Source organism: Monopterus albus, unplaced genomic scaffold (genome assembly GCF_001952655.1).
Source record: "Monopterus albus unplaced genomic scaffold, M_albus_1.0 scaffold96.1, whole genome shotgun sequence".
In the NCBI taxonomy this organism is placed as follows: domain Eukaryota; kingdom Metazoa; phylum Chordata; class Actinopteri; order Synbranchiformes; family Synbranchidae; genus Monopterus; species Monopterus albus.
In genome coordinates, this window is record NW_018127976.1 from 530,527 (window position 1) to 545,729 (window position 15,203).

The window sequence follows — 15,203 nt, forward strand, 5'->3', positions numbered from 1 at the left end:
GCTTGTATTTTTCTTGTTTGTAACATTTATACTTACATATACTTATTTATACTTTCTTATTTATACTTTATGCAATATTCATCATTTTTCATCAAATTTTGCCCCATTCAAATGAATGAAAAATTTTCAAATGAATGGGCAAAATTTTCACATCTTAATAACTTCAATATACTTTCAGCTACAAACACCATTGTGGTACTTAAATGTTCAGCGTTTTAAGGACATTCCTGTTTGTATTTATTTTTTAATAGCCTTTATACTTTTTAAGAAATTCAGCTTTTTTTCAACATTTTTTTGGCACTTAATAACTCCTGCATACTTTCATCTACAAATACTGTTCTGGTATCTAAATGTTCAGTTGTTCAACATTGCATGTCATCCTTCAGCTATTTCAACAAAGAACTTCAGCCATTTTTTCTCAACCTTCAACTACTTCAACAAAGAACTTCAGCCATTTCTTCTCATCCTTCAGCTGTTTCAGCAATTGATTTAAGGCATTTTCAGGGCGATCCTTCAGCACATCAGCATCCACACGTATTTTCGACAGGAAATGCATTTCTCTACTTTTAACAGTGTTGTTCTCTGTCTATATATGCTTACCAATTGAAGCTTCATGAGATGCACCTCTGAGCTATTTTACCATAGAGAACTGGTTGATCATTGGTTGAACTAACACTATACACATTCTTCTCCATTAGTGAAAGTCAAGATTATCCTGAGAGCAGTTCAACAGTTCAGACACATTTGCAAAAAAGGTCTAACAGAGCTGTATAGAAATATACCTGACAGATACTAAAGACAACTAGTTCACCCATTTTGCATTTAATGACATTTGCAATGAACTAGCTGTTTTGGGAAGTCAGACTATTCAGCAGAAACCATATATTATATTTTGATCAACATGATATAAGCAACTGATAATGTAGAAAACAACAGACACCTGGACATAATCATTTGGATGAATGTGCCTAAGAATTCACAATTTGTTAAAAAGTATGAGAAATTGGATGTGGAGGATGAATGAATAGTTGGGAGAACTTCATTTCTGATCCAGGAATGCATGAAAGTGACTGAGAAAAACTGTTGGTGACATATATGCCCCAACCTTTTTCTCACTTCTCCAGAAATGTGACCTCAGAGATGATCCAAAGGTGGTTTTGTCAATATTTTATACCTCTTTCAGTGCATTTCCATCCTCTAAAGGGATAAAATATTCACAGAGCTTGATTTCTTTCCTCCAAGATTGCAAAGCATGGAAAAATTGTGTTACAACTCCCCAAAAAATGGAGTCCATAACTCTCTCCAACTTTTTGTTACAGGCCCAAATATTATTGAGTCTGTAACATTAGGAAAAATTTTAGATTTGACACCTAACAAGGATAAAAATATATCTCATTTTTTAAATTTGTGTGGAACATTAGCTTTTCACATTTTTCTCTACATTCACTTTCTCTGCCAAGCTACCTTAGCTACAAGTATTAGTAGAAATGTTATTTGTTTAGTCCCTCAGAATATGGACACCCAATTCAGAAAACCTTTTGTTTTTCCTTAGGGTCCTTCCTTGTCCCTTCATTGACTGATCCAACTTTCAGTCTATGGGCTGCAAAGGTTATATACACCATAAATCACCTGTAATATAAGGCTCCACTTGATGACCTCTTGGAGCTCAATTCACATTAAAAGTGTACAGCTTATGTCATATACAGCTCACTCACTCCAGCCGACCCAAGCCCTCTGACTCATGTCAAAAACATGTGGGAGAAAGACTTTATGCTCACTGACAATAAATGGGAACACATGATAAAGTTCAATATCCTCAACCTCCATATGTGTTTGACACAGCTGTATCATGCACAGTGTAACCCTAACCCTAGGCTAAACATTCTGTTTAGAATTCACTACACTAATGCAAAATTATCAAAAATGTTCCCTAACCATACAAACGGTTCTAACAGTTGTAAGGGCTCTGCTAATCTTCCACAGGTGTGAGAGATATTTGACAAACTGCAGAGCATTTACAACCTAATTACCCTCAAACTACTTACAGTGATTTTTGCCGCTCCTTTTGATGACACACAGTCTGGTCCAGTACAAAGGGTTTTCCCTTTAAATACTCTGGATCTATAAATAACCTCATGTTGTGTCCTCCTTAGGATACATGGTGCCAGCCTCAGGGATGCCCTCTTCAAAGACCCCTCACACCTCTGGAGCCTGAAGATGTCAGAACTGCCCTGGAGATTTATAAACTGGTATAAAGGAGTGATTAGACTGTGTTAAATGAGATTCAACCAAAATTTAATCTCTTCTAGGGTTGGTCCCTGGATCAGCATACTTGGTCCCTGGACCAAGTATGCTGATCCACTATCCATCCGTCTGTCCATAATCTTGCTAACCAACAAGCACACAGGGAACCAAAAACATAACCTCCTTGGCAGAGGTAATAATAATAGTTCCACTATTTATAATTTTGAGAACTGAAGCTCACTGACTAGTGAGCTTGGATACATATTTATCAAAAACAAACAAGTGACACAATTCTTCTCCAAATACACCATGTTCACTCCCCACAGACTTTCAGCCATCATGCATTAATACTTAATCATAGATAACAGTTAACTTCCTTGAGCTTTACTCCTGTGAAAACGCACTGCCTGAGATGAAACAACAAATTAATGATTGTAAATGTAGTGGAGTATTTTTGGGAAAGAGCTGCTTTAAATGAATGAAGAGCCTATAGGCTTCCAGTGGTGCACAAGTTCCCGTTAAGCTCAGACAAGTAGAAATAGTAACAATCTGTCTACTTCTCTTTACTTGTAAATTGCACAAAAAGCTGATTCAGCTTTTGCAAAAATACCTCCAGTGCTTACAACACATCCACACACACACACACTCTACATCGAAAGTATTCATATTCATCTAATTTAAAATTTTCAATTATTTTCTCCTCAGATTTTGCGGTTTACAGGTGAGTTGGACCTTAGTAGCTGGCAAGAGCAGATGGTAGGTAACTACATAGTGGAGAAGGGACAGAGCCGGCCAGCTCTAAGGGACGAGATACTAGCCCAGTTAGTGTACCACACATGGGCCCTGCAGGAGGATCCAGCCAGCCTGAGGGCCTGGCTGCTGCTGGCTTGCTGTCTCAGTGCCTTTACCCCTTCAGCATCACTGGGCAAACCCCTGCTCAAGTAAGTGTTAAACTTTGATTAGCCTTCTATTGCCAAGAGGAGTTAGAGGAGGGTACACTATCTTACTAAATTGTATCACTGTATGAATATGAGGTTTTTAAGGGTCTTTCAGGCCTGCTTTGTCTAGTCCCATTGAATCTCATTGAATATCTCTCTTAGTGCAGTGTGTTTGAGCAGGTTTGACCACAGCAATTGCACTTAGATGCAAACCAAAATAACTGCACCAATATCCTTTACTGGGTGTGTTCTCAATCAGGTCTCAAACGGATTGTTTGTACTGGGATCATGGTTCTTTCTCGATCCAGTCCGACTAGTAGACGCATTCAGAAAATCTGATGTAAATCAACTGTTTGTTGGGAGCATGTTTTCTTAGCAGAGTGCGAAGCACTATTGTATTTTCAAGACATAAATGCATCAGTTTTACTTAGTATACTGCCCAGATAATTACCATGGTTAAAATTTGAATTTGAAATTGCCAATATAAGTTACAATCACTTTCCTATAGAGAGAACCTAATGCCAAAAATATGACACCAATGAAAGCTAATGCTGCTCCATGTCTGATTTGTAAACACGTATTAGTACGGTAATGCATCAGCTATTAATTTTACAAGACCATGATTTGTCTGACATAATTAGATTTTTATCATGCTGTGGAGTTTAAGTGGTTACAAAAATGCTTAATATAGCTTTAAATATAATCCACCCCATAGCAAGTCTTACTATCATAATGCAGGTTTTTTTTGTGAGAATATTGTTAAATAAATGTGTGTATTGCCAGAGGCCTATAGTGTGATTTATTATTTTGTTACTAAACCCTGTGTGAAAACACTTGCCACATCACTCAGTCAATAGTATTCCTCTTCCAGGTATGTGTCCGACTATGGTCCAGGGGAGTACCGCTCTCTGTGCCAACACATGCTGCTGACATCTCTGCAGCTTCCAGCTTCCACTGCCCGCATCTACCCTCCCACCCAGCTGGAATGGACCTCCAACCAGAGGAAAGGTGCCATGCTGTTGGATGTACACACTTTCAACGGTGAGACTGACAAATTCCTCAAAAAACAAAATTGGCCATGAAACTGCTTTAATTTGGCTACTGGCAGCTCCAGTGTCAAAGTATCTGTTGTCATTGTCGCATAACATCTACTGATGCTTTTTTCAGATGACAAGCTGGCAACTGAAGTGGAGTCATGGACCACTGGAGAACAGCTAGCCTCATGGCTTCTCCATTTCAGGTACTCATCTAGGTTTAAACGTACAGTGTATTTACTATACCTCCCTATACTTATTAAAGTCTGATTGTACACTCTCCTTGATTTTTCTGCTCCATGTGTTGCTGGTGTGTCACAGAGGAGTGTCAGAGGCGGTGCAGGGCTGGTCAGTGTCTCTTCTGACCGATGAAGGCTGGTTAGATCTGGCTGGCTCGGACTTTGTCATGGATCTGCTGGCTGGTGCAGAAGCTGAAGTGCTGCCACCACCAGGAACGCCCTCCTCTACAAGCTCAGACTATCTTTTCAGCAACCAGGGAGACAGGTAGAGCAGTGACAAGTGGGGTCAATCCAGAATTGTTTGATTTGATAGCTTTATGCGCATCTTTCCCTGTCTCTCTCCAGGATGCTAACTACAGGTATGGACAACTTCATCCCACCAGCACCTTCAATAGCTCCTGGACTGCCTCTTTTTCAGGGAAATCCATTGGGAAGAGATTATCCACAGGAAGGTAGGTGTTAATGGCATTGGGGTCCACGTGAGTATGCATGATTTAACTTTCAAATCCACTAGGGTGGACATTTGTATGCATGGACCATCCGCGCTGCTAAAACGCCTAACTTCATCAGAAAAGTAAACTTGACAGTTGTTTTGAGAATGACAACTTTTTCATGTTGTTTGGCCAAATACAACAACAACAAATAAGCTATTTGTCATGCCTCCATGCAGAGGCAAGCAGATTTTATTGTTTTCTTTTCTGGGATCTGAGTCAGAATTGATCTCCTCCAGTCTGCACTTGGTTGGTTTTATGGTACATCTGTAACACTGTGCCAGAGTTGATGAGTGTACAGGCAAAGCTGAGGGTGCACACAGTTGAGATGTTGAGAGTGATAGAGGGTGAGTAGTTTTTTTTCTGTTTCCATATTTGAGAGATGCTAGGTCTCAGAAGAACTGAAGGAAGCACTCAGCATGATGAACCATCTCAATTTAATTGCATACTGACAACAAACACCACAGTACATCAGTGTTTTTTCTGACCAGTGTCTCTCAAACCCTTGTATGTACATGTATTGACACAGAACAAGGATTCAGTTTTAAAAAGTCATCAGAGAGAAAGTCTCTTTGCATACATGCATATATGTGTCAGTCACAAATTTTATCTATTTGTAAAGTAATAAAACTCCATCATTGTAGCTTCCAGTATCCCCCACAGCACTAAACCCAACACTCTTCTGAGTAATAAAAGGGTAACGATAGACTTTCCAGGGGTTTTGTTCTTAAGCATTACCCTTCATGTGACCCTTTGCCATTGCTTGGTACTAGCTCAACTTGACTTGACTCTACTCAATTCTACTCACTTTTGGTACTAGGTGCTTTGTGCTTCATTTTCCACTGCAGATGGTCACCCTTGGTGTACCTGGTTGTCACAGCGACACCGAAATGTCCGTGAAGTCACTGGCCCATGGAGGTGGCAGGGCTGGCTCAAAGCTGTTATAATTTTCATCCTAAGACTGTTATTATGCCATTTTATGTCAGGTTTTTCAGGAGAGAACATAACCATCTGGTTTTCGAATATGTGGTCAATCTATCCAAGTAATGCTTATTCCAAATTTACTCCAGCCTTTTCAAAGATGTGATGACCAGCTAACATGACAGCTAGTTAGCTCTACTTAGCAGGCATAGCTGTAGCTATTGTGCTCATGTTATCACATTCAGTGACCTAAGGGCTACATAAGATGTATGATGTGGTGGTTCACATAATATAGTTTTATAGTAACTGTCACCATAAATTTTACCTTCTATAAAATTCATGAGAGAGGAGCAGCAGCTACTATTATGAATGAATGAAGAACGAGTGACTGCTATCATCACATGTAAAGATCCAGGTTCATCGTTGGCTGTGTGGTAGTGACAAAATTCTCCTACTAATTGCTGGTCTGGAGTGTTTAAACATCACTATTTGGTATCGCCTTGGCTTCCTTGGAACCTCAAAGGAGGTGATACCAAAAATAGTGCCAGGTACTATCCCTGACATTTGACTGATGGAAAAACAATTAAGGTGAGTAGAGCTGAGTTGAGCTGGTACCAGGAGGTGGAAAAGGTGCTTTAGATAAGTCCCAGTTCACTGTGGCATGCACAAAGAACTGCAATTTGTGAGTTGGCAAATGACTAAAGTTGAGCCTCAGAGATTATTAATGTTTGCTTATATGGATAATGGCAAAGAATGGCAACCACATTTATTCTGCACATAGCAGATTTTGTTTGCTCAAGCTAAATTATTCTGTTTGTGATAGTAATGCTTCACAATATAAGCTGTGTGCATTTTCCTGTGCTTAGAATGGCTTGTTGTACGCTCAGGAATGAGGCACAAATATAACACCATAGGTTGGTGTCACACAGTCCAGTTTTCATCAGTGCCATCACTTTTCATTAGTCACAGCTTTAATCAGTCACATAATGTCAGTGCAAACCCCAAAACTGTTCAGTAGGGGCTCTATTTTCCTGCCAGCACAGTCCTTGTGCAGTTTTCCTGGGGTGCTTTTTTTTGCTCATTGGTGTGTTTGCATTTTTGTGCCATGAAAAATGCATGTGGGGCCATGTGTATGCTGGTTTGCCATTGCAGTGCAGTTTTGGTGCTCATTTTGACCTGAAATAGCAATAATAATAACACCTGCTCAGACCACCTCTTATCGCATTCACAGGTGTATTTGCAATTTTCCTGACAAGTCCATAGGCTGGGAAGCACGGGATGTATGATGTATTTTAATGGCCACAGTATGTGGCTGTAGGTATGACTATGGTCAAACAGTGTTGTGCGGGTCAGGACACACCGTCTGTAGCCTGCATAGAGGATGCAGCCCGAGGTGATCTGCAGTCCATGTTTGGGAATCCAAATCCACGTTAAAAAAATCATACAATAACACATGAAAGCAGCTCACGAGTCAAGATAATTAACAAACACCCTGCAGACATCCCAAATAATCCTGTTGTGCTGCAGGTACAGTCAGTCTGACCTTACTGTGGCTGCTGTCACTGTTAATTTAGAGTTTCTTCAAAAGAACAAGTTTCACCCAAACATACCTTCATTACTACCGCAAGGATATACAGTACGTTGTCTATTTTTCCATTTTAAGGGGGTTTGATCAGCTTTCAAAGCAGCTGTAGCTGGAGATAAAGTGGGCAACACATCCACTGGCTGTGTGCTCTGGTGGACCACAATCAGTTTCACCACAAACACAATGATTACAATTTAATTTTATTGTATTATTTTAAAAACGGTGAAACATTCATAAGGTTATATGGAATATCTCTGTGGATTTCACACACTGGATGCAGCTGTGAGTCAATTATGCTATAACTGCTGCTGGTTATAGGGTCAGAGTGATATTAGCAGATTACTGGGTGAATATTTAGGCATAATACTTCTACATAAATTGTTTTGTCACTGGAATGGAGTACATAACTGGCAGGAGAAGATGAAAGAATCTATCCTCTCATGTATTTCTATGTCCTGACATCAGTCAGTCAGGTTTCCTCCCTGCTCTTTAAAGGAAATGAGATGAGCTGGTTTGATTTGTCATAACTAAAGCCAGCCCCAACTCCACCTGCTCACCATGTATTCCTCCCTCTAATAATGTATTCCGTCTCTCCTCAACAATGCACTTGGTAACAACTGGCTGCGCACCAAAGTGTCCGGCATCTGTAGTCACCGAAACTGCAAAACACTTTTAAACATGCCCATATTCACCTTGCGCCTGGAGTTTAGACACTAGTTTATCAGTGCGCTCTTTTACAAGAAAATAGAGCCCTTGGACTTCCACCTCCAGTGGGAGAGAAACAGGCTGCCCCCTTCAGCCTTCAGCCCACCAGTTCCTAGGGATTTACTTTTACTTGATTGTGTTGTGATTGTGCTAACACTGGATGACCTTAATGGTCATGTCAAAACAAATGACTGTATATAAAAGGTGGACAAATCCACTGTGACATCACCCATTGGTTTTCTGAAGGTTTTGAAAATCAAGTCTGGCCATTGCCAGATTGGTAGCGCTTCACTCTGCCTGATATGGCTAATCCAAAAAAGGGCAAAGAGGTGCAGCGTGAGTGGGAGTTTGTGGCCATTGACTTTTGGAGCCAGCCTCAAATGGCCATTTGAGGAACTGCAGATTTTGGCACTTCCACAGTAGTGTCATTTCTCTGCTTCAGAGGTTGGTCAAAACAAAATGTTTTCCCCAAACTGAAGTTTGTTAAAACCTGTGCCTGGGGAGGGTGATATCTTAAACAGAACACAGTATATTGACAATATTCAACACAGCTTATGGACAGAGTGTACAGTTTATTTCCCCAATAAGGTTTGCTCTGAGAAGCTTGTATGACTGAGGTGCAGTGTGTAGGGAGCGCAAGTACGTGGCTGCCTGGGGATCCAGATCCTGAGTTTTACTGTGTGTTTGGTTTGTGGTAATTCAATGAACTGCAAATTTGCTTGGTAACATGGGCCACAAGATTACAGTAGCAACTACAGTGACAGGAGCTTTTAACTGATTCCTGCATTATTATTTGATTCTGAGGCCAAGGCCTTGTGTCAACACAATACTACGTTGATATACTGTCACCTTATAAAGCTGATACAGTATGTTATCAAACATTTGCCTGTTTCCACATCTAACAGATACAGAGCAATATTAGCATTTATTTGAGGTTTTTCTTCAGGCTACGCCACAATTCTAAATCCAACTTTTAGTAACTCATGGGAAATATTTAGCTTGTTGCTGCTAAATGCTCTGCAGTCGTCACTGGCTTCCAGTTTTATGTTTGTTATTAGACAGCCCTGGGCACAGTGGATTTGTCAAAGCTTAATCAGCATTCATCTTTGTAACAGAATCTGATGCAAAGATGAATGTTGCAATACTATATCAACAAGTAGATTTTATTTCTATTATTTATATATCTTATTCTATATTGTTCACATTGCATATTTTTAAATAAATCTCATTTATTTATTTATTTGGTTGAAGGTGAGAGAATAGATACAATGTACATATAGTAGATGTAGTAGTCATGAAAGCAGGGGTGTCCATGGCTCACTTTGTCCACAGGGTTCATTGTCAGGCAATGCATACAAACATTGTTCTAACCTGTAACTTCTTCTCCACCTGTTTTCAGGTCGTGGCCGTCAGATGGATGCCTATGTTGATGACTTGTTTGATCCTGTACTGGACCAAGGACCCCCGGTCAGTGTTTTCATCAGATTTATTATGCCTCTGGCTGCAGCTATCACCTGTGGGGAGCCATAATATTTTCAGGTTGTCCGTCCGTCCATCCATCCCATTATTGTAAACGGGGTATGTCAGGAATACCTTGTGGGAATTTGTTCAAATTTGGCACAAATGTCCAGTTGGACTCAAGGATGAACTGATTACATTTTGAGCTCATGTCTGTCTCATTTCCGTGAATCTGACTGGTTGACAGAGGCATAGAACTGCAAAGCAGCAATTTTAAGAAACATTAAAGTTTTATACTGTAGTACGGTGTATAATGAGTATTCATTGGTTCCTGATGGATTGTGTATCACAGATTGTATCTTATTACAGAGTGTGTAGAGTCACTGTGTTGTGATTTCTGCTGTCTTTGCAATAACTGGACTCCTTTTTTTTTAGGCTGCTGTGTTCCTCGTTATGTTATGAACCACTCATTTGTGTGTGTTTGTGTGTGTGTAGGACATGGAAAGAGTAGCCATGCTAAACCGTAGGATGAGAGGAGGAGGAGGGATTGGACCCATGCAGCCTGGGATGTATGGAGCTGGTAGGAAACTGCAACATCTACATAACATGGTCGACACCATGTGGATTAGAATCACCTAGTGTACTCTATAATCTCATTATAAAACATTTAAAATAGTTATTTTGCAACCTGAAACTCCTAGCAGTCTTCTATGACACCTCGTTGACCTAATCCAAAGTCTAAACTTGGCTTAATTGTTGACACTGCTTCAGAGAGAAAGGGGCAGGGTGAGCTGGAGCAAACATTACTGCAATCAAGTGTCACATATCTTGAAAGGAATCGACCACATATCAAATCATCCAATTCCCTGGCCATACATCCTTCCATCAAGCCAAACATCCATCCTATGACAGAACACCATCATGAAACATATTGTATGTGCTGTTTGTGCTATCTTAGAAGCGCCATAACAATTCCAACCAGCTAGTTCCAAGCAATGAAAACAAAAACATAACATGTACAAGACAAAAGGTGGAACAGATAATTGGTCTACAAATCCCAGAAGCGACTATTTTTCAGTCCATTCATTCCTTTTAAGAACCTTCTTTTATTTGAAAAAAGCCACTTGCATTATGTTTCAAAAATAAAATCAATTACTATATATTTTATTTTGTCCTCAGTGTGTCTCATTTTTGAGCATACTGTATGATGGGAAGTTTGTAGCACCGAAAGTTTTCTTTAAATTTTATTTTGTAACAATATTATCCCACATAGAACAATTAGAGAAGACAAAACTACAGGGGCAAGAAAAAAGTATGTGAACCTTTTGGAATTTCATGGTTTTCTGCATTAATTGGTCATAAAATGTGATCTGATCTTCATCTAAGTCAAGAGTACTGATGAATATAATGTGCCTAATATACTGTAACAACACAGAAAAGATTCTGATCTTTCATGTCTTTATTGAGAACAACCATAAAAACCTCATAGTGCTAGTGGGAAAAGTACAGTATGTGAACCCTTGAGTTAATGACCTCAAAAAGCTAATTGGAGACAGGTGTTAACATACCTGGAGTCTTGTTAAGAAAATTTGGAGTTTGGAGGTGTGGACTGGAGTTACTTTGACTGATAAAAACCACTCAAACATTTAGAGAAGAAAATGCTTACGTGAGCCATGCCTCGCTTTCAGAGGATCTACAATCAAGAATTGTCGATGTATATAAAGCTGTAAAGGGTTACAAAGTGATTTCAAAGACTTTAGAAATTCACCAGTCTACAGTTAGGCAAACAATCTACAAATAGAGACACTTTGGGACTGTCGCTGCTTTACCAAGAAGTGCGCGCCCAGTCAAAATGACCCCAAGAGCATAACGAAAACTCATCAATGAGGTAAAGAAACAACCTCAGGTGACAGCCAAAGATTTGAAGGCATCATTGGAACTGGATAACATCTATGTTCATGAGTCTACGGTACGTAAAACACTGAACAAGCAGGGTGTCTATGGCAGGACACCGCAAAGGAAGCCGCTGCTTAATAAAAAGAACATTGCTGCACACCTGAAGTTTGTGAAAGAGCACATTGACACTCCACAACGATACTGGCAAAATGTTTTGTGGACTGATGAAACTAAGACTGAACTATTTGAAAAGAACACGCAGCACTACATCTGGAGTAAAAAGGGCACTGCATATCATCATGAAAACATCATCCCAACATTAAAATAGGGTGGAGGAAACATCATGATTTGGACCTGCTTTGCTGCATCAGGGCCTGGCCAGCTTGCAATCACTCTGTAGAAGTTGGGTGATGCAACAGGACAATGACCCAAAACACTGGAGCAAGTCCACAACAGAATGGCTTCAGAAAAACAAAATCCGCCTTTTGGAGTGGCCAAGTCAGAGCCCAGACCTCAACCCAATAGAGATGCTATGGAATGACTTGAAGAGAGCCATACACATGAGACGTCCAAAGAATATGACGGAGCTAAAGCAGTTCTGCCATGAAGAATGGGCTAAAATTCCTCCTGAACGATGTGCAGGTCTGATCCACAGCTACAGGAAGCACCTGTTTGAGGTTATTGCTGCCAAGGGGGGGTCAACCAGTTATTAATTCCAGGGGTTCGCTTACTTTTTCCACTATTGAATGTTGAATCAGTGTGTTTAATAATGACATGAAAGATCTGATTTTTTGTGTTGTTTTTGTAGGCACATAATATTTGTCAGTACACTTGACTTAGATGAAGATCAGATCACATTTTATGACAAATTAATGCAGAAAACCATGAAATTCCAAAAGGTTCGCATACTTTTTCTTGCCATTGTATATTCTGCACTTAATGATTTACATTCACTCCAGTTCAATTCAGTTTTATTTGTATAGCATCAATTCACAACAAACATGATCTGAGGGAAATTTAGTAAGGTCTAGACCTTACAGCGTTATAGAGAAAAACTGAACAAGTCCCCCTTGAGCAAGTGACAGTGGAGAGGAACAACTCCCTTTAAGGGAAGAAACCTCCGACAGCAGGTTCAGCAATGTAGTCCAGATGTCCCTCTCCCTGGCGACATGTTCCAGCTCCTCTGGTGGGATTCTGAGGTGTTCTCAGGCCAGATGAGATATATAATCTCCCCAATGTGTTCTGGGTCTGCCCTAGGGTCTCCTACCAGTTGTACATGCCTGGAAGACCTCCAAAGGGAGGTGCCCTGAAGGCGTCCTGATAAGATGCCTGAATCGGTTATTCTTTGTGTGATGCAAATTTTTCTACAAAATATAATTTACTGTAAATGCATAAAAATGTTTGTTTTGCTCCAAATGTCCCACTCAGAAATGAGACACAAAAATAAACAAGGGTCAAATTCAGGAAGGGCAGCAGAGGAGATCATCTGACCCACTGAACTGAAGTGTCGAATGAAAGAGCAAACTGTAAGATGTTTGTTATTGGGAATTATTGAGCTTAGGGTTGCTTTTAGCACCTTGTTTTTCAATGTTCAAATGATGTTTATTCATTGTTTTGCCCCCATCATCATGAATCTTTAGAGCCCCACAATAAGCAACAGCGAGTCCAGTGAGTCTGTAACTATATTATCACCAACACCAGTACAAGTTCTGTATGGGTGTAGGAGTGAAGGCAAGTCTACAGGGTCATCAGATTGGTGCCCTCACACTAACAGGTGTTTCCTTGTGTTGGGCCCACAACACCAAGAAGAATCAAATGTGTGTTCCAGCATCCTAGGACCACCCCTTCTCTTTGCCAGGAAGTAGGCCTCAAGCCTGCTGCATGTATCAAACACTTTTACTAAGCCTGTCCTCCTATTTTAGTTTACTTCATCTTAACAGGCATAATCCTAACATATGTTGCCATTTATAAAGCACTTAGCTATTTTTACCCCATTCACACACCTTTGTCCTGCTCCATACTGCTCCTGCTTATATACCTAACTCACCTAGCAGAGAGACAGCTGACTTGGCTTGGCTATAAATCCCCTACAACCAACCTCTAGTGGGCAGACTTCATCTTTCCAGCCACACTCCTCCGCCTCCATAGCTAACTCTGTGTATTTCAGTTTCTTCCTCTCATAAGCTGGCTCTATAGCGGCCTTCCAGGGAACTGTAAGCTGGACAAAATACATAGTCCATTGTGCTAATGACCACAACACAAGGTCTGGTGTGAGATTAGTGCTGACTGTCTTCTTAGGAACTATGACCTGATTCCCTAAATCCACTTTGCCAATCTCTCCCTGCCTTTAGCTGGCCTGCATCATGACTGTTTAAAATAAATTCCTTCCTGCCTTTTCACCCTCTTGTTTCTTCTCCTCCTCCACTGAGTCTATCTCTAAGCACCTACTTTCAGTAGCAACTGCCAAACATTTCAACACTTGACTATGTCTCCAGGTGTATCGTCCATGAGCCAGACTTGTTTTACACCCTGAGAGGATGTGCTAAAATGATGCTACACCTGAGCATGAGGGACACATATACGACTCTAGGGAGAGATGGGCTATCTTATGAGCTTTTAAAATATTAAGATGATATGGTTTTTAGATTAGAGGAAATTGTGTCTTTGTTTAATGCAGTGTGGGAGGAGGAGTGTCTGCCAGCAGAATGGAAACCTGCAGTGATAGCCCCAGTAATAAAACCAGGTAGAGATTGGAAATCTACATGTTTTTTCCCTGAATAAATAAAGGTTGATGACGATGAAGAAGATGATTAGGACTGCGAGGCTACAGCCTCTAATCTGTTCAATCAATAGGAAGTGCAACATCATATTTGGGGCCTTATTACTCCACAGGAACGTTCCAGTGGTATTTATGACACTACTATATTTGTGATATTACCACACTGGCTTGTAGAGTACTGTGCCAGGGTACAGTACCTGCTAGGGACCACAGTGTGCTCATGTGCCAGCTGTGCTGTGTTCTGTTTCTGTGCTAAGGCATTTTGTTCTTGACATTAATTACTACAGCTGTCTGGGCCTCCAGAGCCCTACGAGTGTCAGCAGCTCCTTGTAAATTAACACACTGGATAAGGTGAACATGAATAACCTTATCTTTAACAACTAAAGCACATAAATACAGACCCAACATTGCACTCTTGTGGGTGCTGCTGAAAAATATTGTAGTGGGAATGCTGATGTTTAAATAGTTGGCTTCTGTGTCAGTTAATAGTTATACTGTAACAGTCTGTTTTCATAGGGAACACCACAGATGCTGTTTTATACTATTACTACTAGTAACAGTGATTTCATTTTAAGCATGTGAATTAAATAAAAAGACAACATCATATGTTAGTTGTGTATTATGATACAGATATAAAAACAATTATAATGGGTAAGTTCATTTGCGACAAAAAGCACAAAAGCTGGTAACAAGCACATGTGAAACAAACACATCTTAAAGTCTAAAATGTTTCTGTTTCTGTAATCTGATCCTTGTGTTTTTCAGGTATGCCTATGACAATGCCAAGCTATCCTATGGGTAAGTGAGCAACCAAGAATCACACTGTGTATGTCCTACTGCAGAGATATTCTGTCATGTCTTGAATCTTTTTCATACCAAGTGGCAGGAACAAGATGGCTCCCTTTAAATGTTT

At 40.2% G+C, this 15,203-nt stretch overlaps 1 protein-coding gene across 1 annotated transcript in view; it reads left to right on the top strand.

Moving 5' to 3' along the window:
- The window catches only part of myo15b (myosin XVB), an 81,166-nt gene that overhangs the window by 55,125 nt on the left and 10,838 nt on the right, over positions 1-15,203 (top strand). Inside the window, exons 27-36 of the mRNA XM_020608922.1 lie at positions 2,154-2,249; positions 2,950-3,185; positions 4,054-4,223; positions 4,350-4,422; positions 4,538-4,720; positions 4,801-4,907; positions 9,557-9,624; positions 10,111-10,195; positions 14,189-14,254; positions 15,056-15,088. Coding sequence (XP_020464578.1) covers positions 2,154-2,249; positions 2,950-3,185; positions 4,054-4,223; positions 4,350-4,422; positions 4,538-4,720; positions 4,801-4,907; positions 9,557-9,624; positions 10,111-10,195; positions 14,189-14,254; positions 15,056-15,088 — 1,117 coding nt within the window. The remainder of the gene's footprint in view (positions 1-2,153; positions 2,250-2,949; positions 3,186-4,053; positions 4,224-4,349; positions 4,423-4,537; positions 4,721-4,800; positions 4,908-9,556; positions 9,625-10,110; positions 10,196-14,188; positions 14,255-15,055; positions 15,089-15,203) is intronic.